The 22,030-nt window shown below is 35.0% G+C and overlaps 1 protein-coding gene across 1 annotated transcript; it reads left to right on the top strand.

The window, feature by feature from the left end:
* The first annotated feature begins 997 nt into the window (after positions 1 to 997).
* On the top strand, positions 998 to 21,488 carry LOC128241509 (peroxisome proliferator-activated receptor delta-like). Its single transcript, XM_052958471.1, has 10 exons — positions 998 to 1,453; positions 2,128 to 2,261; positions 5,954 to 6,139; positions 7,957 to 8,174; positions 9,066 to 9,185; positions 9,525 to 9,669; positions 10,268 to 10,476; positions 12,136 to 12,345; positions 14,265 to 14,472; positions 15,488 to 21,488. Exons 2-10 carry the CDS (start codon positions 2,186 to 2,188, stop codon positions 15,736 to 15,738), a joined length of 1,623 nt encoding a protein of 540 aa, XP_052814431.1. The 5' UTR covers positions 998 to 1,453; positions 2,128 to 2,185; the 3' UTR covers positions 15,739 to 21,488.
* The last annotated feature ends 542 nt before the right edge of the window (positions 21,489 to 22,030 follow it).

Genomic DNA, 22,030 nt, shown 5'->3' on the forward strand with positions numbered 1-22,030 from the left:
TTTACGAAAGATCCGTTTCTAAGACCAGCCAGATATCACCATTTGAACATCACTTGATTGTCAATATAATGCGTCATAAGATATGCTAAACATAGTTGAATTAGCAGCTTTATTATTCGTAAATTTTCATGAAAATAGGTGAAGGGAGCTGATGGGTGGGGGAGGGCGGTGCTTGGGTAACGTTGACAAAACAGTTAAAAACAATGATGAGTAGGATATGATCTTGAAGAGGACAACGGCGGAATGTTGCAACATCTTCCAGTTTATGGAAGGGCAAATGCTTGTATGGGACAACATGGTGAGAAACTGCTACGGTTAGTACCTAACTCGGTTATACGCCTTTCATTGCTTAGATCCGAAAGGGTCTAACCCGTAAATAAACGTTAACGGTCAAAAATAGCTCAGCCCCACCCCATCTCCCTTTCGCGAGATTAGAATACTACCTTATATTCAGCCAATGGAATTGCAGATTGGCAATCATTAAGCACTAGCGGATCCGGGGAGGGGTACCAGCGCGCGCCCCCCTAAACTCGTCCAAGTTTACTTTTTATTTCAATATAGGAGAAAATAATTATTAAGATACGCCCAAAATGCACCATTTCGGACTAGAAATTATTAAAATGTTCTTGAAGGAGTAAACCCACCTGCCAACACTTTAACCAAATAAATTTCGGTTCTGAGGGAGGAACGCAAGACAAAAGGGTAACCCCCCTAAGTAACGCCTCCTCTAACGTTGAATCCTGGAACCGCCCCTGTTAAGAACTCAGCTTAATTATTAAGAATTTCAACTTTCGCGGGTGTTAAAACGTCCGCCTACTGCCAATGGGTTTGTATTCTAACTCAGTTAGATGACCTATGAAAATATCTTAAGTATTAAGTTGTTCGTCTGCAAAGGTAAAGAAGTAAGACAGAATGCCGAAGCCAATATCTAAAACGGGCGGTGCAGCAAAAACACGCAGTCATAAATTGTTCCTTAGCAGTATCGGGTTTTGTGCTTATCGACTGCAGAATTTCAGAACAAATCATGTAAAAAGTCGGAATCTAAGTCAAGATAGTCAGTTGCAACAAAGAAGGATATTTTACGACAGATTCCATACCTACGAGTAAACAGCAAGTTGTTTATGTTTTATCAGTACTTTTAGTAGTATTTTATGAGTGCTGCAAGTTGGAAGACGGTTGAAACGGGCGGCCTACTTCGTTAGATGTCTATAGTCTATTTCGTCGTCGCATTGACTAAGCACGCATGATTTATTCTGAACTATATCGTCTTCATGTAAGGATCGTTCAGCTATGTGGTGAGGGACGTATACGCGTTGGAGTTTTTGTTGATGTTTTAAGTTTTTCAAAGAATTAAAAAAATTGTTTACATATATAGTGATACACAAGTTTTCAAGGATAATAGACATTCAACTAACTTTGTTATCATCACTTCCGTTGTATGGATGTTTTAGAGGTATGCGGATTTTTTTTATACTTTTGAATGATATCTCTACTTTTAAAGGGCTTTGTCTTGTATTGTGGACACCGAGGTTAACGTTCGCTCTTTGGAAAGATAACAAATGGCTGTTCAAATATTTAACAAACGCACACGCATATAAACTGTATGTTCAGACTCTCGGATAATGTCACGGAACGACGGTTCCTTAGTGACCTCACGTATAATTTGAAACATAATTATACTATTACTATTATATACTATTCACTATTTTGAAACAAGAACATGTAGGTATGATATATGTATTTGCTGTTGTGTCATAAATTTATTTCATGCTTCAAAATAGTTCATGTTTACAAACCAAAACAAAATAGTTCAAGTTTACAAATCTGACATGTACAAGAACTTTATTATAAGTGTCGAGTGCTGCTCCAAGCGGATTACGTCTATACTGCAGGTTACATATAATATGGAATGGAATCTTTGGTAAAAATAAACGTTCTATAGTAGTTCAGTAATGATCTCTATATATGTTTGGGGACTTACGGTGTATTTTTATCAGCACTGGCTGTTGACTGTTTTGCCAACATGGTCATAGAACATGATCTTAATTTACTGCTCAGGAGCAAGGAGATTGCATATGTATATATTTCTTTTTTATTTCTTTTTTTTAAAACCGACTTTATTTCCAGGATAGCCAAGAACAGTGAGCACAAACCTTAAGTGTCGCTTGACATTAAATCCACCCACATGTCAACGCTCGCCCAATATCAACCTGTCGCAGAATTCTTTCAGAGGAACGGACACATGCAGAACTCGGAAGAAGGTATTTTTTCTTTTCTGGCAAAAATATGCAGGGTGCACCCTGAATGTACATTTGAAATATTAGTGGACCGCGCATAGCAAGGGCCTAAAAATATTCTGGTTCGGGTTACCCGACCAATCCTACGAAATAGGAGCCGAGTCTTATGTGTTTATTGTCCGTCTGTTTTTTTTTATACATATTTATTATGACAATAACATTCTTACATAAAGCCTAATGGAAACGGTGTAGCTACCTACCTATTTCTGGTAGCCCCGCCAATTTCTTTTCCCAATTTTATTTTCTCGGCAAACTCCGTCAAGCTCGTGACATAGCCGAGCGTGTTTATAGCATTCTCTTTCATCAGAGGTTTGATCATGATGAATCTAATAATTAGGCTAAATTGCACGCATAGCATCATCACTTTGGTGAACGAGAACGGTTTATAGGTGCATTCGATAAATATATTTTACGATTGGATATAGGTTTGTTTATTATTATAAAAAAGTGCCCGGATGTGGTCCAGTATGCACCCTCTACATAAAACGGCAATGCATTGATAGCACGTTTAAAAGTCTGTTTTTTCTTGGTATGGGTATGCTTTTAATTAAAGTAGTATGACACTTATGATTCTCACTATAAAAATGACTGAAATTTATGCAAAACAGTGTTGACGCGCGGGGAAATCTAACGTGACCACCAACTTTTGACGTTACGTCTTAATTCGTCAAATTTCAGCTTCAGATTCCGTTGTAAGTGGTGAGATAAATGAGTCAATGACCTTTAGTGACACAGTATCACAATTGTTCTCACGTATTACAACAAAGGTATTGATCTATGCAATGGACAACTTATTGTTTCGTTGTCATACCAGTACTATTATTTGGGTGTCTGAAGAAAAACAAAACACGGGTGAAGTTTTTTTCAAATGTGGTTCCAGGCCACAGACATATATTTCTTCTTCTTTTTAATATGGTACTGACATGTAAAATAGTCACTACATTATCGTGACTTCCAATATTAGACGGAGCACCTTTAACTCTTTAAGTATACTTTTCAGAAAGTATTCATTCTCCCTCAGAGTGCTGATGCTGTGCCAATAATTGAACTAGAAGTGAATGTCCAGTAGAGTATTCACCCCGAGATGGCGATACTGTTGAACTTATTATCCTGATTTCGCAAGACCATTAGTTCAATGTCAAGTAGGTCATTGCTCTCTGAAATCGAGTGGTTTTAAGCTTACAAGTTTAATATATTTCCTTAACTAGTATGTTTAAGCTTTCTGTTAAATTTTATTTCCGCTTGAGTTAACTGCATTATTTCATATTTCATTGAAATCTCAAAATTCACAGGTCTGAAAAAAGGAAATTATATGAAACAAATGTATACATAAGATGGAATTCAGCTTGACATTAAAAAAGATGTTTTGACAGGACAATTGTGACTTTATGCCAAAACCACCTTAGAATAAATTAGTATTCCAAACCAATAAAGATATACGTACTACTAATCACGGCAAACAAATTCGCATGGCCTTGGACAAGAATATTTTGTGTCATAACCTTGACGGTGGGTATACTCTGATTATTTGACATTTGAGAATGTAAGTGCATTCATAAATGTAAACTTGTTTAACAAGTATTAAAGCGCTTTTTATCGCATAGAAAATGTTTGAGCCGATTCCTCCCGACTCTAGACTTTTGTTTGCAATAGTGCTGAGTTTTTGTGTGTGTTTTATTCCCTAAATAATTTACATCTTACATCTAGAGTGTACCTGTTAAAATTTGACCTTTTTATATTTGAAATGTTCTACAATGGCGATATATTCTGATAAAGAATCCCGATTCCTAAAAATAGAAGAAAAAAGTAATGTCTACCTACCAACCCTTTCAGTTATTATTATTATCATTTTTGAGATGTTATCGAAAACAAAGATTTTTCTATTTGGTCTTATCTGCTCAATCATGTTTACCATTAATGTATATCACTGAACAGTGTAGTGTTTAATGCTTATGAAAAAATAATAATCTAATTAACACATTTAGTACTAGCGAAAATTATGTACATTGACATTAAAAGGTTTTCAGATGAAATTTTGAGTACAAATTACTGTATAAAATATTGGTTTTGAAATAGCTTTCTTATTCCTTGAAATAGACTATAGATGTTCGTAAGCTGAACCATTCAAAAAATAGATCGACATTTTCATGGCAGGGGATTTCTCAAAATTACGCAGTACGCCAATGAAGGTCACAGCGCACTTGTATACAGGTAGCTTGACATTGCGGTATAACGAAGTGTCATGCAGAGTTCAAATCTTACATGTACCTGTTTACTGTTTGTTACTCAACCATATTTGGAAATACCAATGTTTTCTTCAAATTCTATTTTTTTAAACGAATGCTTTTTGTTGATCTAATGTAAAACGGTATGATGAATATCAAATAATAATATAATAATATAAGTACTAATTAAAGTTTAATAATTTTATATTCCACCAGCGGTTGTTTTTTTGCTGTTGTTGATTTATGTTGTTGTATATATTTTTATTTTTTTTGAGCGTTAAAATCGTAATAGTTTCTTGTCCATATCGGAGAAAAGGGTAATAAAATACGCTAAAAATGCACTATTCGGACTAGTAATTGTTATCTTTTGGGGTGAAGTACCCCGCCCCCCCCCCCCCCCCCCCCCCAGTCGGGACATCCATAACGTATTATGAATACATGTATTTTGAAGATAACTTGAATAAAAAGCTACATTTACATGAAGTATGATAGTCGTATTACAAAGAGGAAGGTGTCCGTGACCTAGCTCGGACAAGAAAATATATCTTTCCAATCGGTTGATATTGAAAAAGTAATGGTATGATATTTCAGTATCATTCTTAGAGTTTTACTGGCAAAACATGTAAAGAAATTCAAAAATAATAATAAAACTCTCACAATGGTATTGAATGTCCTTATTATTAACAATATTTTACCAATTTCAAAGGAATGAAGTCCCATATTTTTAGTCCAAACTATGTGACGAACACCTGTGGCATTTTTCAATTTTATTTTTAGCTTCTCTTATCAGGTAGTAAAATACCATTTTATAAAAATAGTAACAGGGAAAAACCAAAACTGACCAGCGGTCAGCTGTTGAGCTAAAGTCTTTATCAAACTTGTATACGTACTTCATCTCAGATCGAGTTGAACACTAATCAAAATAAATTATAAGTTAATATGAACTGCATTATAGAAAGCTCTATTGTTACATTTTGCTTTTTATATGAGTCAAATTTTGCTATTAAAACGTGCAATTTTATGTCAGGTCTTAACCTTTTTGTTTTATCAATTCTGTTGATAAGCTATAACATCACCATAGCGAATCCAGGCAGGTTAGGGGGCGGGTCACTCAAGTTTACTTTTTTATTTCAATATCGGCGAAAAAAGTAACAAAATCGCCCTAAATGCACCATTTCGATCATAAATTGTTAAAATTTTCATAATGGAGTTCACCCAAACCCCCAGCCAACACTTTAAACCAATAAATTTCGGTTCCTAGGGAGGGGCGCAAGTGAAAAGGTTACGCCACTAACTTACAACCCCGCTAACGTCGAATCTTGGATCCGCCCCTGCATACCATAGACCATCTGTATGAGGAGGATGAAATAATATATTATTGTTTTCAACTTCCAGAGCCTGAAATAATATATTATTGTTTTCAACTTCCAGAGCCGAATGTGTTCTCCACAGGGTATTTACGTCACTGCAACTCGGCGGACATACGACCGTTCCAAGCAGAGAATGAAAGAGCGTCGAGAAGGCCTCGGTTTAGTGATAGCGGCTCTGATACGCCGGAGGAGCTTGTCGCCCTGTCATTTGACCTCCTGAACCAGATACAACAACATGAATTGAAAGGTTAGTTGAATAAGAATATTTAACTTAATTAGTAGTTATTTCAAGAAGATATCTTGTATATAACATCATATTCAGAGGATAGTGTAAGATTGCAATATAGTCGAACCCCGTTGGCTCGAACTCGCTTTGCTCGATTCCTGGTAGGTTCGAACTGAATGTTAAGGATCGATTTCGTTAAACTGAACGTAATCATTCCCGCTTGGCTCGAATTTTCCGAGGCTCGAGGTAATTACACCGGTCCCTCGAAGTTCGAGCCTTCGGGGTTCGACTGTATATTATTAATATTCGTTTCTCGAGTGTCGTAACCACGAGTGAAAAAATTACTGTTGCAGTTCAGGTTAAAAGTGTGACCTGGACCTATGCGCCTTAACGTTTGATCTAAGAACGAGAGCGGGTTATAATTAGGAGTGTTTTTTTTTCTATAATCCTTTTTTTAAAGTAAAAAAAATGGGCATCAGGTCAAAGTGATCATATCTGAACGCTAGCCTTCTTTGTGACCGCATTGCAGATTTGCCCGAGTGTGCTTGGCGAATAAGTATTTTAACTCTTTCCCACTACAGTGAACTGCATTAGTACATAGAAGCTAATGTACTAAAAATGCTTGTCACTATTGACTATTTATGTTAACCCAAGGCAACAAATTGAAATACAAATGTGTTCGATTGAGACTTTATTTTATTAATGTGCTAGCAATTGACTGTCATGTAGTAACCGTGATATACTTCCGTTCAATGTGTTTTCTGAAGGTCTTCAAAGCAGTTGATCTATTTAAAGTCCGCTGCCCATTAACTTTTTATGCCCTTCCCTCGCTTTATCTATTTAAAGTCCCTTTCTCTATCTATATATGCCCCCTCCTCAATCTGCTTTAGCTGTTTATGGTTCATTGTCTTATAAATATATGGTGGTGGTGGTGGTGGTGGTGGTGTTAGTAGTTTATGCTCCGGGTCCCGGCGTGAGCAAATTGAAGGGTCCCAGAGTGACAGTTCAACCACCGTACACCTATCCTGGGCAGACTATCAAGCGGTTAACCAGTACTAGGTGCCCCTTCAACTCTACAAGGAACTGACGACTTCTGTACATGCCAGGGGCAGTGGTACAGTGCGAATGGTCGTAGAAATGATTTAATAACCAATCACAACAGAAGTGACCTGGTCCGCCCGGGAATCGAATCCGGGTTGTCCGATTCACAGTCCAACGCTCTACCGATTGAGCTAACCGGGCGGACTACTTTATAAATATATTCATATATTCCCCTGCTTTATGTATTTATGGCCCAATGCCTTATCGTTTTATGGTTCCCTGCATTTATCTATTAATAGTCCCCCGTTTTATCTTTTTATGACCCATGTTTTATCTTTTTATGACCCACTCTACTTTGTACGGTTATCCCCCCCACCCCCTGTCTTTATTTATGCTTTATTTATTGTACCCTGTTTTATTTATATATGATAACCTTCATATCCCATTTATAATACCCTGTCAATTGCTACATACATATTTACGGTCACTTGTTGTTTTTTTTAAATTCATTTATGGTCCCCTGTCTTTATCTATTTACGACCCTTTGCTTGTAGTTATGGCTCCATGTTTTGTATATGTACGGTTCCCTGCGTGAAATATGGTTACCATCCTCGATCTATTTTCGGTCCCCTGCTTCATCTATTTTGCCCCCCCCCCCCCCCCGCTTGATCTATTCGTGGTCCATTGCTTTGTCTATTTATGCCCCGCCGCACCTTGCGGTCGGTGCTCTTGATTTCATTGTTATCTCGACAATAAGAAAACAAACTAAGACAAACACATTTTATTCTGAATTTCAGAATCATCCGATGTTGCATCACATTCGAGGGAGACACACAGCCCCGATAGTCCCGTTGTCCAGTCAGCTGATTCTAGCTCCAGCTACTCCTGTAACAGTTTTACGGAAGATCTTGTAGGGGAGCTAAATGCGGAAGGTTTCGTTACTGACTTCTCCAGTGGAGAGTCTCACTCATCCATCAGTTACTCCCCTTGTGATTCAGTGAAGGGATCTACCAAGGTAGGTTGTAGTAATTCAGAACACTAAGTTTAACACAATAACCTTTGTTGGACAAAACGGATTTGGAACCATATGGAAACAACATCAATCCAGAAATTTAGTTAATTATTGGTTAGATTGGCGTATGAATTCAAGTTAAGTAGAATGATTGTGCTCTTTATCCTATAGACAAAGAGCGTTTTTTTAAAATAGCACATTGGAGTAAATGATGAAAAAAATTAATACTAATGAGATTTAAATTGTGTGCATACATTGAATGATCATTCTGCTAATTATCAGGATGAAAAAGTTTAATTGATTGCCAAAAATGTGGATCAGCTTTAAATGAACTGCAGAAATAGTTATTGTAAGTTAATATGCCATGGTAGGGAAATGTAGCGTCATAGTGCCATGTGTCTAGAAAAGGAATGGCGCAGACCACGGTGTGACATATATTTAAGCTCCATAAAACTATTTAAGCTCCATGATACGTTGAATGAAATTTATGCTAATTCTTTTGATGAATAACATGTTAGATGTGACACCAAAGACTGATATTTTAAAAATGTGCTATAATACCAATTTTTCTTGTCGCGGTTCAAATATTATGTGATTGTGAATGGGTCTTGTTGTATATGTATCGGCATCTCAACCAAGATTTTTTTGGTTCGATCCTAACTAGGGACAGTGGTACCTTCTAATGGCCTGGCCCTCTCAAATTTACACCAATACCGGTTTAAACACAGGAAATGGACTCAAACGTGATTCTTTCAGCTGCCATCCTTCGTTACAATGGAGATAAACGAAATTAGAAATCTTAAATGTAAGGGACTTTGTAATCTGTTTTGTTAATTTTGCAACCACTTGAAAAAAAATAAGCAATGTGTCTATAGTTTTGCGTACTCTCCACAGGGTATATGTGCAGCCACAGGGAAACCCTTGTATACCGCAGAACTGCAGGTCATGTGTAGGATTTGTGGGGACAGGGCTTCAGGGTTCCATTATGGAGTGCATTCCTGCGAAGGGTGTAAGGTAGGTTTGCTCAATATACATCAAAATTAGACTTTTGGAGGAGTCCGCTCGAATTCTTACACAAGTACTTTAACATATAACTGTGCATGGCTTGCAAGTTGGTGTTCCAATCAACAGCTGTCTCATTCAGACTAAGACGTTTTATTTTAAATTGTTATAAAATAGTATTTAAACAGTACTTATGCTCGTGGATTTATTCAACTTTGCCATGTTAAGAACTAATTTGAATTAAAACGCACGTAAGTCGTGACTAACAAGTTAAAGTTCAATGACGGTCATGAATACCTTTTTTTATATCTCAAACCTTACATGCTCAGCAAACAAGTATGCATATTTTAGGGTTTCTTCAGACGAACATTAAAGAAGGGACTTGTTTATAAACCATGTAAAGAGCACTCCAGATGTCGTATCAATGCTGGTTCCAGAAACAAATGCCAGTTCTGTCGCTACCTAAAATGCCTCAATGCTGGCATGTCTCAAAATGGTGAGAATCTTTTATATCATGACTTATTTTCACTAGTCAGATGCATTTTGAACCAATTCAAATGAGAACATTCTTTCAAACAATGCAGAGTTTTCAATTGTGTCAAATAAGTGAAATAGCTTTTGGACGTGCCACCCCAAATTCATTGATTTAATGTTGAATATTACCAACTGATAGGTGAAAAGCCCTTTTCAAACAAATACCTAGAATAGGTCCTGTCTTAACGTTTTAAGTATCATAATTCGAAATTGTGATTATATTATTGACCGCTGTACTGTTATGTTCTTTAACCATCTAACCATTATTTTCATTGACAACTTCACCAATGGGTTCCTTAATCACTTTCTGTGTCAATGCGGCTTGAGGGGTACTGTGGTCGGTCTAGTTTCGCTTAGGGTCTTTTTAGGGTCATTTTTAATGCATGTTTTAACATTGTGTTTATGTACAACAAAATGCACCTTTGCGTTTATTATTGTATCAATATGTCTGGGATGCAGCTACTATTTAATTGCATTTCTTTTGTGCTTGCCCCAGAACGACAACATGACTACTTTAGTGTGGAGAATTCTAAAATTAAACTAGCTAAACACTATTTCAGCTGTTCGATTTGGAAGAATGCCAAAATCAGAAAGAGAAAAGCTTGTTGCGGATAAAGAAGAATTGTCAAGCTCTTGCTCAACTCGGATTATGGAACTTAGGTATCACTCTGATACCCTAAAGGGAGCATTCCAGGAATGCTTTTCACACTGTACATTTTTGGCTAACTTTATGAGCAAGTCGAGCAAAGTACAATCGCAACCAGTCAAGGTAAAACATTTTTTGCACATTCGAAACACTCGGCCATTTTCCATCTAAAACAACCTTGGTGCCGGGACATCAGTAGAAGTAGTAAAATTTCAAATAAGAGTTTTAATTAACTGTAGTGTTTTAACGTGTCCTTTCGATATATAAGTTTAAATTGATTGCCAGTGAAATGTTTTATTGCATAAATAATTAAGATTTCCAATAATATAGCCATTAAGTTTAACTGGTTAATTGAAATTACTGCGCGATCTACTTGAAACGTAGTGAAATGTAAAAAATTCTGACATTGTAAACCGTCCATATATACCCGAGGTTGTATATACCCGAGGTTGTATATACCCGAGGTTGTATATACCCGAGGTTGTATATACCCGAGGTTGTTTATACCCGAGGTTGTATATACCCGAGGTTGTATATACCCGAGGTTGTATATACCCGAGGTTGTATGTACCCGAGGTTGTATGTACCCGAGGTTGTATATACCCGAGGTTGTATATACCCGAGGTTGTATATACCCGAGGTTGTATATACCCGAGGTTGTATATACCCGAGGTTGTATATACCCGAGGTTGTATATACCCGAGGTTGTATATACCCGAGGTTGTATATACCCGAGGTTGTATATACCCGAGGTTGTATATACCCGAGGTTGTATGTACCCGAGGTTGTATGTACCCGAGGTTGTATGTACCCGAGGTTGTATGTACCCTTGTATATACCCGAGGTTGTATATACCCGAGGTTGTATATACCCTTGTATATACCCGAGGTTGTATGTACCCGAGGTTGTATGTACCCGAGGTTGTATGTACCCGAGGTTGTATGTACCCGAGGTTGTATATACCCGAGGTTGTATGTACCCGAGGTTGTATATTCCCGAGGTTGTATGTACCCGAGGTTGTATATACCCGAGGTTGTATATTCCCGAGGTTGTATGTACCCGAGGTTGTATATACCCGAGGTTGTATATACCCGAGGTTGTATATACCCGAGGTTGTATATACCCGAGGTTGTATATACCCGAGGTTGTATATACCCGAGGTTGTTTATACCCGAGGTTGTATATACCCGAGGTTGTATATACCCGAGGTTGTTTTCGATGTTTTTACACAACCTGCTGTATTTATACCTCGATCGAAACATATTAAATTAGATAGCTGGTGGACTTTTTGGCATTTCTAGACTACAATTTCCACACAAAGTAGAAGTTATTCGATAATGAGGGTTTTTTTTTCAAGGATAATAATCAACAAAATATAAAATGAATAACTTAATAAAAACATATTTCATAGCAGTTACAGTTTCTTCACTTCAGAGCAGATATCTTGGGTAGTCATTACTTTTTGTGTAAATTTTACAATCGGGCCAAAAAATATGTGTGGTAAGGGTTACATCTTGTCCAAATGAGTTTTTTTAATACGGCTTTATGTAAAGACGTTATTGTCATCATTGGGAAATGGCGTTAAAGTAATCTTCCGTATAAAGCTTTAAATGTGTTTAGACTTCCTATTAAAACACACACTATAAATAATTAAAAAAAGTTTTTAGACAGACAGACAATAAAAACGGTAGGGTGTGCGCCCATCGGGTAACCCGAACTCTTGGTATTTGTTGAGTCCTCGTTCAGAATATTAGAAAATAAACATGGTTATGTTGTTCGCAGGCGGATTCCGAGCATCTGCTTTTAGCGGGCGATTTGAACAGTCAGGATTTCCACGAGAAGATGATATTCCAGTGTTACCAGGCAACCATCGTTCCTGCCCTTGAGGGATTGGTGAAATACACAAAAAGAATTCCCCATTTCTCAAGTCTTGATATTCTTGACAGAGTACTGCTAGTGAAACGAAATGGCTTTTGTGTCATTACTATTTTGGTAAGTGTATTTGCAGGGTGGCACCCTTAACATTTATTAATAAAGATAATACATGTATAAGTTTATGCATGTATGGTCTGTCGGTCAGGGACTCATTCACAGATTTTATGTTGCTATTTTTTCAGATTGTTGCAATTGAGTTTTTTTATTTATATATAATTTAGAAAATCCAAGCCTAAAATGATTCAATTTTCATGGCGTTTCTAACGCTTTTCGCAAAATAGAGCACATTTTATCACATTTCCAAAAAAATGTAAAAATATAGCTAATATGAACTTTTGTAGATGTTTTATTATTGCTACAAGCCTATATATATATTTTCTTATAACACGTGATCGAGTCCCTTTAACCGTGATATTTCGTCTAGTCATCTTTCTTCAATTGCCGGATGTAGCCATGACCTAATTTATGTGGCCAGATAAATCTTGCACTTTAAATACTATACTATAGGAAGATAAGTTATAACATGAGGGTTAAAAGCAGACCAAAGATTATATGTATATAAAAATTTAGAAGTGTAGTGCAATAAGTTGAAGTAAACTTCAATCTTTCGGTCAAGGTTTTCTTTTATTCATTGTGGAATGGAATGTTTATTGAATTTGAAATGCGAATGGAGACAATGTGCACCCATAAATAAGTGTAATGTTTGCGTTATACAAACAATTTAAATAGCAATAACAATCAATACTAATGACATTGACAACAATATTAATGGCAATAACAGCCAGAATTTATTGCATTTACAACAAAAACAATGGCAATAACAACAAATACTAATAACATTTACAACAAATAGCAATACCAACCAAAAATATGGCACTTACAACAAATAGCAATGTCAATAACAACAAATACTCATGACATAACAAACATAATTTATGTCATTTTCCACAAATATGAATGGCATTTGCATCCAATAGTAATACATAGTCCCATGTACATTCCTTTAAAGTTGAATACTTTCAATTATATACATCTTTTAAATGCATTTAACATCAGCAAAAGCAAATGTTTCTCTTTTCATAGCATTTGTAAACAGGAATACAGTTTACAAACACAGGGGCCTTGTTCTTAATCATTTGGTAAAATCCTGCACGTTGTATACACAAATGAGGTCATGCTAAAGGCGATGTCTTCATATCTTTATTTCGAGATAATTATCATGTGGAAGGATCCTTGCCTGACTTATGTACTTTAAAGCACTGACCTTTATCACTTGTCCTGATCGAGTGTTTACTGTGTACTTAAAATTTGCTGGCAATGACCTGTATGTCCTCAATATGAAAGATATAGCAAACACAGAATTTGTGTGTCAAAATGAATCTGATATTTGTTGTACTGCTAGGTTAAACGATCTATTTCGAATCAATACATGGTGGCATTGCTATCTTTATTTTTGATCATAAAGGCATTATGCACGCATTTGTTTGGTCTCAATAGGTTTTATGGAAACCTTTGTCAGTCCTGGGCACTGAATCATGAACATCGGTGTGCTATTCACATTGTGCAAATATTTCTTTCATTTACGAAATAATTCTCTAACAATGTTCTTGTACTAAACTCTTCTTAAAATACTCTTTCAGAAATCTATCCCATTTTGTCATCTTTTCTACCACACTGGTGTTTATTTGCACAAGGACACAATATCACGCCTTGTGCAAACACCCAGTTAGCAGACGATTTGTGACACATACCCGCTTCGCAACAGACACTGTTGATCACCTGAAATAATTTATCTGAAAAGTTCTATAACAGTTGCTATGTCTCTGCTAAGCTATTTCATTGAAATTTTAATTCTTAACGAATATTCGAATACCCATTTTGGTATCCGAATACTTGCGTGATATCCGGATATCCGGATACTCGGATATTCGCTTCCATCCCTATTTATTTCCTTTAATATAAGCGTCCTTTTTCAGTGTCACATGCTGTGTGAAAACAACGCAATCCAATTTGAAGGACCAGAACCCGGACAACAGGTGTCCATTCTGTTGCTGGGCGACGACTTTCGTTGCTGGGAAGCGCAACAATTACTAGAGGGCATTTTTCAGATTGCCAGAAAAATGGCACGTCTCCACCTCAGCACTACAGAAATTGCTCTCCTTTGTGCAATAGTAATACTGCTAGGTACGCTTAGTTCGTTCATCTTAAAGGGACACATGTTAGATGATGCAAAAAAAATTTTTTTTCTAATTTCAATGCATTATTATGTTTAACTCGAACTTTAAAGATAAGGTCAAATAAAAAAATGATGTGTGTACAGGTTAAAAATATATGCGATAATTTGGCGTTTCTTAACTGTTGAATTTTTGGCCACATAGCTATTAAATGAATATATATATATATATATATATATATATATATATATATATATATATATATATATATATGTATAAAAGATATTAGGCTTTATATATATATATATAAAGCCTAATATCTTTTACATGTACACAAACCATTTGCGTTTGTGCTTTGATTATTAAAGTTAAACGAGTTGAACATAATAATGCATTTAAATTTAAAAAATAAATAAGAATAAAACACAAAAACACACATTGTTTTGCATCAACTTATATTATACCCCTTTAATATATAACAATGAAGAAAATTGAATTAAAAGTAATTGAACTGAAAATTTTCCCACTTTTAAAAATAAAAAAAATAACATGAACGGTTTTTTGTTCGCTAAGCTTTATTTTTAATTTAACGTTTTATATGATTTTACTTGAGCCTTTTGCAAAGATTAAGAAACATTCTTATTACTCGAGCTTAATGTTCCTTCCGTGTCGTTAAATATGTCTTTATAATATATATGCTTAGGGCCTGGTACTACTGTATTATGGGGATGAGGGGGCCTGGTCGTTGACAGTGTTGCTCTTATCGTTCTTTTAACCGTCGTCGTCTTTTAACCCACGATACACCACTGCTTCGTAGTGTTCCGTTGAAGATTTGGCTAAGAAAATCTTGAAATCAATAATAATTAATGAGGCAGTTTCATTGGTTCCGCAAGGTAACAATGCGGAAATTTACACAAAACACTGGTACTAATATTTCCCGTAGAAAAAGTATTCTGGCGAAAGATTATTTTCTAAACCAATTTACATGTTTTTATATAAACAAAATTCTTCAATTCTAACTTCAGAGTCTCCTGGTGTAAAGGACGCAATCAAGGTCGAAGACTTGCAAACAGAGGCTGTCGAAGCCCTAAGACTTGAACTCAAACATAACCACCCAAAAGAACGGTATTTGTTACCTAGGATACTGCTTCTTATTCCTCAACTTGTGTCAATATCTGAAGAATTCCATGCTCAAATCAAAGGACACCTGTTTGATCCTTCTGAAAAGTACTCGAACACACATGAACTACTTGTGGAAATATTTGATCTCAATTGAATCAAGGAAAAGATGCCAAATGCCATTAAAACAGATAAGCAGACCATTTATCGTTTACACTCCTTGACAAGTGTTCATGTTCGGAACATGTGTTCTATGTAACCGTGTACACGGGTGAGTGTATATGTGTAAACATATGATTGACTACCTAACACGTGGGCTAACATTATTTACCACCATACATAATAACATGATACTAATGTTAATGTATTGGTCTATTGGGACAGAATGCTGATATATATATTATTAACACTGGGTAGATGGTAAGAACGTTGTTTGTTGCACCGTTGTTGGTTTTAAAAGGTGATATTTTGTAACCATGCATATGTATTTAGATAAAACAGGTACAGCTGAAAGAAGTGTTTTAAACGTTGTTAGAAATACTGCAGATCAAGTATGTGTCCATTTTAGTTTCAGAACAATAACGATTTGAAAAGTGATGACACCGATAACCTTAATAACATTGTTTACAACAACAAAGTTCTGAACAACTGACCCAAATGTTAGTTTTTGAAATTGGTGATTTTTTTTATTGTTATTCATTTAGCGGGGCTTTGTGATAATTTTTATTTTTTATTTTTTCTGTACACTAGTGCCATAGATTTTCCGTTGCAATGTTGTGCCATAATGTGTTTTAGATGTATATTGATAACCATATTGATACTGAAGTTTGTAACAGATTGTTAAATATCAACTGCTTTGTAAAAACTATGCTTAATATATCAGATGGACCACATCGAAGTGTCAGATTGAAAAAGCTCCGAACCTTTCTTCGTTATGTCATTTATATCATTTTGCACTTAACACGGTCATGATCTTAACACAGTCATGATGAGCAGTACTAACAAGAAGCATTAATTTTACTTTCTCTCATAAGCGCTTCAGTCTAAATACATTTCGGTCCCTTCTTTTAACAATTCAATTGAGAGAGAGAGAGAGAGAGAGAGAGAGAGAGAGAGAGAGGCTCTGTGCATGCCGTTTGGTCGATTCAATGCAACCGAACAAAGGTGACCAGCACACCTTCGGATGTATACTTTGCCTGCTAATGATCATTCTATTGTCCGATGCCATTTGTAATGAGCCCTATTAGTAAGCTGCAAAATTTAGAAAAGCATATATTTGTCATAGTTGAAACCGATGAAATATTGTTATTTTAATATATGAAATTAATATGTTGTGCCATATGTTATAGTTGCAATGATATAATGTTAAACTGTACTGAGAATGGAAACCAGTATGCTATTATTTTCTGTGAAAACAATGGTCAACCTTTTTTTACATTTAAACATGGGATATGAATATGATGCAAAAGGCCGGTTTTTCAACTATTAAAATTGATTTATTCCAAGAATATGTTTTCATAAATGGTAAATTAATCAAAATTTGTTGCAGCTAATTGCCTCTTTTTTTACAATAATTTCAATGGTTATTACACAAAAATATCGAAATACAGTTTCATCACTGTGTGATGTTTAAAATCAATCTTGCTTACAATAAAAGCCAAAAGAAGGAACAGCATATATTGGTATGTCTGTTAAATTTAAGGAAACATTTTAAAATTATGAAGACGTAGCGTTATTAGTCTGTATCTTTTCATATCTTTTAATTTCAATTTAATACTTGTTTTCCATTCCATTATACAATGCAAACTACATGGACCACAGTGGTTTGAGGATATGTGAGTGATTAAGGGCCTCAGTCTTACATGTATTTTCCAAGAGTACCATTAAGGCCCCCAATCGCTCACCCACCACTGTGAGGGGAACAGGCCAGGTAGTTACAATCACAGCTCACAGAAATTTATTTCTTTGTTCCATTTCGAAAACACTTAATCTTCCTTAAGTGTCTGCCATTCATAGCCAATGATATTATTCATCTACATACCCATGTATTTAAGGTAAGAATATGTTGTTAATTTATTATCTTCTTTTAATATGTACAAATGTTGTTAAAGTTTTTTAAATGTCTGAAAACACTTCTTTTTATGCAATAGTTATGTGAAAAACTACAGAAACAAGCTCAGTAGCCAATCACGTTGAAATTTTCTTGGAGTTTTATGAGCTTAACAAAGAATGTATATAATTTAGGTACAGATAAAAAAATTAAGCCTTTACAAAGTTTTTTTATATATAATATGTACCTAAATCACACGCACTTTTTTGTTTTGATCATTTAAGTCAAATGAGTTAAACGTGATAATGCATTGAAATTAGATTATTTTTTTAAATGGCATCAACCTATATTGTAAGTTAAAATATAGCTTGTTGAAAAGTAAGTTTTATGCATTGGCTGTAGGTCCTCTTACATTCTTTAGTTCGGATTACATTTAATAACATGCAACTTTACAGATACTATACATAAACATACACTTTATTTAAAGTAGTTTGATACAACACACGGTTATGCTGTGTTCAAGTAGAGTTCTGTAATGATTTAATATACCTCAAGTGATGTTTAATATTTACTTATTGATGAAGTAGATACTCAAATGAATTATATATATATATATGTATTTACAAACTGGAAACTAAGTTTAAAGGGCATTTAAATTTACAATAGAAGGCTTAGTTAGTCTTGATATTACTTTTTATGTAGATATTTTGTAATATATGAATATTTTGATTCACTTTTGTTAATATTCTGACAGGTTCTATCATTCAAACTGTTTCTCAGGAAAAAGACAGGTTGAGTCTCAAACACTTTGATATTAAAGTTATGCATAACCCTAGTTTATCATTTTTATTATTTTTATAAGACTCTAAATATAGTGTTTTTTTGTGTCACATAAATAACATGGCAGTCTCATAGGGAGTATATTGACTGGCGTTGTCGTCGGTGAGGTTGTCGTCGGCATCGGTCGTCGGCATCGTTGTCGTCCGCATCCTTGTCGTCCACAATGCCACTCTTTCCACACTTCTCTAATATTTATAAAACTTGGCAGCAATGCTTATTGGCTAAAAATTTCAACTCAATTCCAGTACCTGTCAGATCCGTAAGAATTCCAGAGTTATGTCCCTTGAGTTGTCAAAATGACAGGCGACACATCCGTTTCGCGGAATTCTATTATTTTTTGTAGTCAGTTTCAATATGATAACAATTACAATGTCAAAGACAACAACAAAGTGTAATTTATATCCCACACTGAATTAACTTTATTTAATGTAAACAAAATATTCAGATATATATAAGTATATATATATTTCTGAAATGGTTAAACCTAATACTGAAAACAGACACCCGGCTATTTCCAGCTTAGAACCCCTAAGTATGTTTGTAATAGATTCATCCTAAAGTTTTAACGCATTGTTTCTACCTCAAAAACATGATGTGGTGGCTATTTACATGTTTTCCAATGCCATTTATTACACTTTGCCCGCCTCATACCATAGTGTACACATATGTCAGATACATGTCTATTATTTTTTTCTTGTTAGGTTTTGGCGGTGGACTGAAAAGTAGTAATGAATGATTATTTTAAGGAATCAAGATTGCCTGCTGGATATTCCTACCTCTATATATGTCAACCTGTTTTTGTACTTTGTAAATGGTGTTCACAATCGCTAACAGAATGTTTTTGCCAATTGTTGGCGAAACACTATCAAAATGTTTTGTAAATTGTTAACTTTAGATTTATCCTAGCTTTTTAGGGGTGGAAGCAGTAGTTCAGCAGTTGAACAAACTATCTGGAACTTAAAAGGACTCGCTCATGTTTAAAAAAATGCTCAGCATTGTATCACGAAATAAAGTACAGCAAATCATTAGGAGGGTTAAAACTAAGATACTGACGGCTGGACCCCTTCACCAACTGTTGATATACATGTATATTGTCTTTGAAGTCCACGAATTTGAATAGCGATAGTAGCGAGATTCAACAAAAGGCTTATAAATTAAGTTTTCCTTATGTTGATGTATGAGTCCTTGTGGGCAGGAGCTTTTGTCAGTTTTCTAATCTTTCGTTGACTGTTCCGTCGTTGGTTTGCACCCCACTAATCCAGAATGATTTTTTTATACTTTAAGTGTATTTTTCTGCAATGTCGGTATCAAAGAGTAAAATAGTCATTATATAAATGATTTCACATGGATGATCGAGAAAAAAAAACAAATGGTGCTAAAACATGAGCGAGCCCTTTTAAATAAACATTAACCAGCTTACAACTAAATTACCACCCAATGTTCACTATGTAAATTTTGGGCAATAATGAAAGTTTTACGTTACAAATGTACCATATTGGTATAGACACTTGCATCTGTGTAAATGAATGGTGTTAGAACTGAGTTTGAAGTCAAAGGTGTATGTAATACTTGTTTTGCAAAAGAAGAGAGACAGGTAATGACTTGTGTTGACTGCTGATACTAAACCAGTTTGCGTTTATTAGTTTAAAGCTGCACTCTCACAGATACACCATTTTTACAACTTTTTTATTTTTTGTCTTGGAAATAGCAAACGTTTGCATAAATATCTGCAAACCAATGATATATGATTGCTGCCAAAAAATCAGATCATAGATTTTCATATTTCCGTTCGAAAATTAATGTTTTATGGCTTAAACCGTTACTAACGGTTTAAGAAAAATGCATAAAATATTACTTTTTAAACTTAAATATAAAAATCTGCTATCTAATTTTTTTGTCAGCTGTCTTAAATAACTGGTTTCAATGGATTTTCGCAAAAATTGCCTCTTTCCAAGACAAAAAAAAGTTGTCAAAACGTTCAATGTGAGAGTGCAGCTTTACAACATAGATGCTGTAGTGGTGGTAATGATAATAGTTGTAACTTCAAAAATCTTAAATCTACAGTAATATCACACATGGAATTGAGTTATTTTTTCAGTTCCTGTTACCTTCGATTATATCTTAAATACTGGCTAAAATTCAATTAACACAAATATATTACAAAATATCATTATTATAACACAAACATAATTTTAGCTTTGGATTAGATATTGAACGAATTTTTATTTTTATTTTTTGTTGACCAATTTGTGCAAATGTGTTTATGTTTTTACTTCGTGATTTTGAAAGTTTGGTGATATATACCAGTAAATAGTTTGGTGATATATGCCGGTAAATAGTTTGGTGATATATACCGGTAATTAGTTTGGTGATGTATACCGGTAATTTGGTGATATATATACCGGTGAATACTTTGGTGATATATACCGGTGAATAGTTTGGTGATATATACCGGTGAATACTTTGGTGATATATACCGGTGAATAGTTTGGTGATATATACCGGTGAATACTTTGGTGATATATACCGGTGAATAGTTTAGTGATAAATTGGTGATATATACTGGCGAATATTTGGTGTTATATACCGGTGACTATTTGATGATTTTTAATACTGAAATTTGTGTCATAGATTTATACTTGTAAACCAGTATAACGTTTCACCAACATGGATTTATTGCTTAAATTACCGCTTTTGTTGCTTCCATCCGGAATTAGTTGCTATATTTTCTTTGCAACCATCTAAAAAAGTGTAACAATTACTCTATTTTGATTTTTCAAGAAATGCATAGTTACATGTGAATGGACTTGATATTACATGTTTGTTTGTATGTATGCATGAGTTATACTTTCGTGCTTTAAAGGGACTCGCTTATGTTTGTGAACCAATTTTTTTATTTTACGGGAGCTTTCTAAGCGATTAAAATCAGAATCCGACCGGCAGCTCATTGGTTGACAAATGAGCGTAGACACTCAATGGGATTTGGTTTTGCCCAACCAAATAAGAATAAGCATTCAGTAAAGTAAAAATAAACTAGGAAATTAGTATTTATTGGAAGTAAAAAATTATGGTGCTAATTCTGCATTCATTTAAAGGCAGACTAAAAATGTGAATGTGAATAATAAAGCACAAATTAGTTAAAGGAATTAGAGCAGTATTGCAGGAAATACTCACGCCCTTGCTCCAATAAACTTTGGCTTAACGGAATGCCTAAGGATATCATTCCCATTAAAGGCAAACTTAATCGATGGTTTGGCACTTATATTATCAGAATGTATGTAACAATTTGAACATGCTTAGAACTGACTATCATGCTGGATCGCAGGACGGATTCTGATTGAAACATTTAAAAAGTTTCTCCAATTTCCACTAAGTCAGTTAGGCTATTTGGCGGCACCGGCATGCGCGCTGGCTAGTTTCGAGGCACTCGCGCCAAACACTAAGAAAGATTTTATTTGTTTTGTTTTAATTACCAATTAAGTTCGAAGCCGGAAAAAGGCACCAAACGAATGATTTAGTGAAGCAAAAACAAACAATACTTATAACTGAACCCTCAAAG

This window comes from Mya arenaria, chromosome 7 (assembly GCF_026914265.1).
Source record: "Mya arenaria isolate MELC-2E11 chromosome 7, ASM2691426v1".
In the NCBI taxonomy this organism is placed as follows: Eukaryota; Metazoa; Mollusca; class Bivalvia; order Myida; family Myidae; genus Mya; species Mya arenaria.

What these genes read in the sequence shown, in the direction of transcription:
- LOC128241509 (XM_052958471.1), top strand. Translation starts at nt 2,186, where the DNA reads ATGTCAACGCTCGCCCAATATCAACCTGTCGCAGAATTCTTTCAGAGG. An exon ending in CAGTGAAGGGATCTACCAAG is followed by an intron (nt 8,175 to 9,065) that starts GTAGGTTGTAGT and finishes TACTCTCCACAG; the next exon opens with GGTATATGTGCAGCCACAGG. An exon ending in TGCTGGCATGTCTCAAAATG is followed by an intron (nt 9,670 to 10,267) that starts GTGAGAATCTTT and finishes ACACTATTTCAG; the next exon opens with CTGTTCGATTTGGAAGAATG.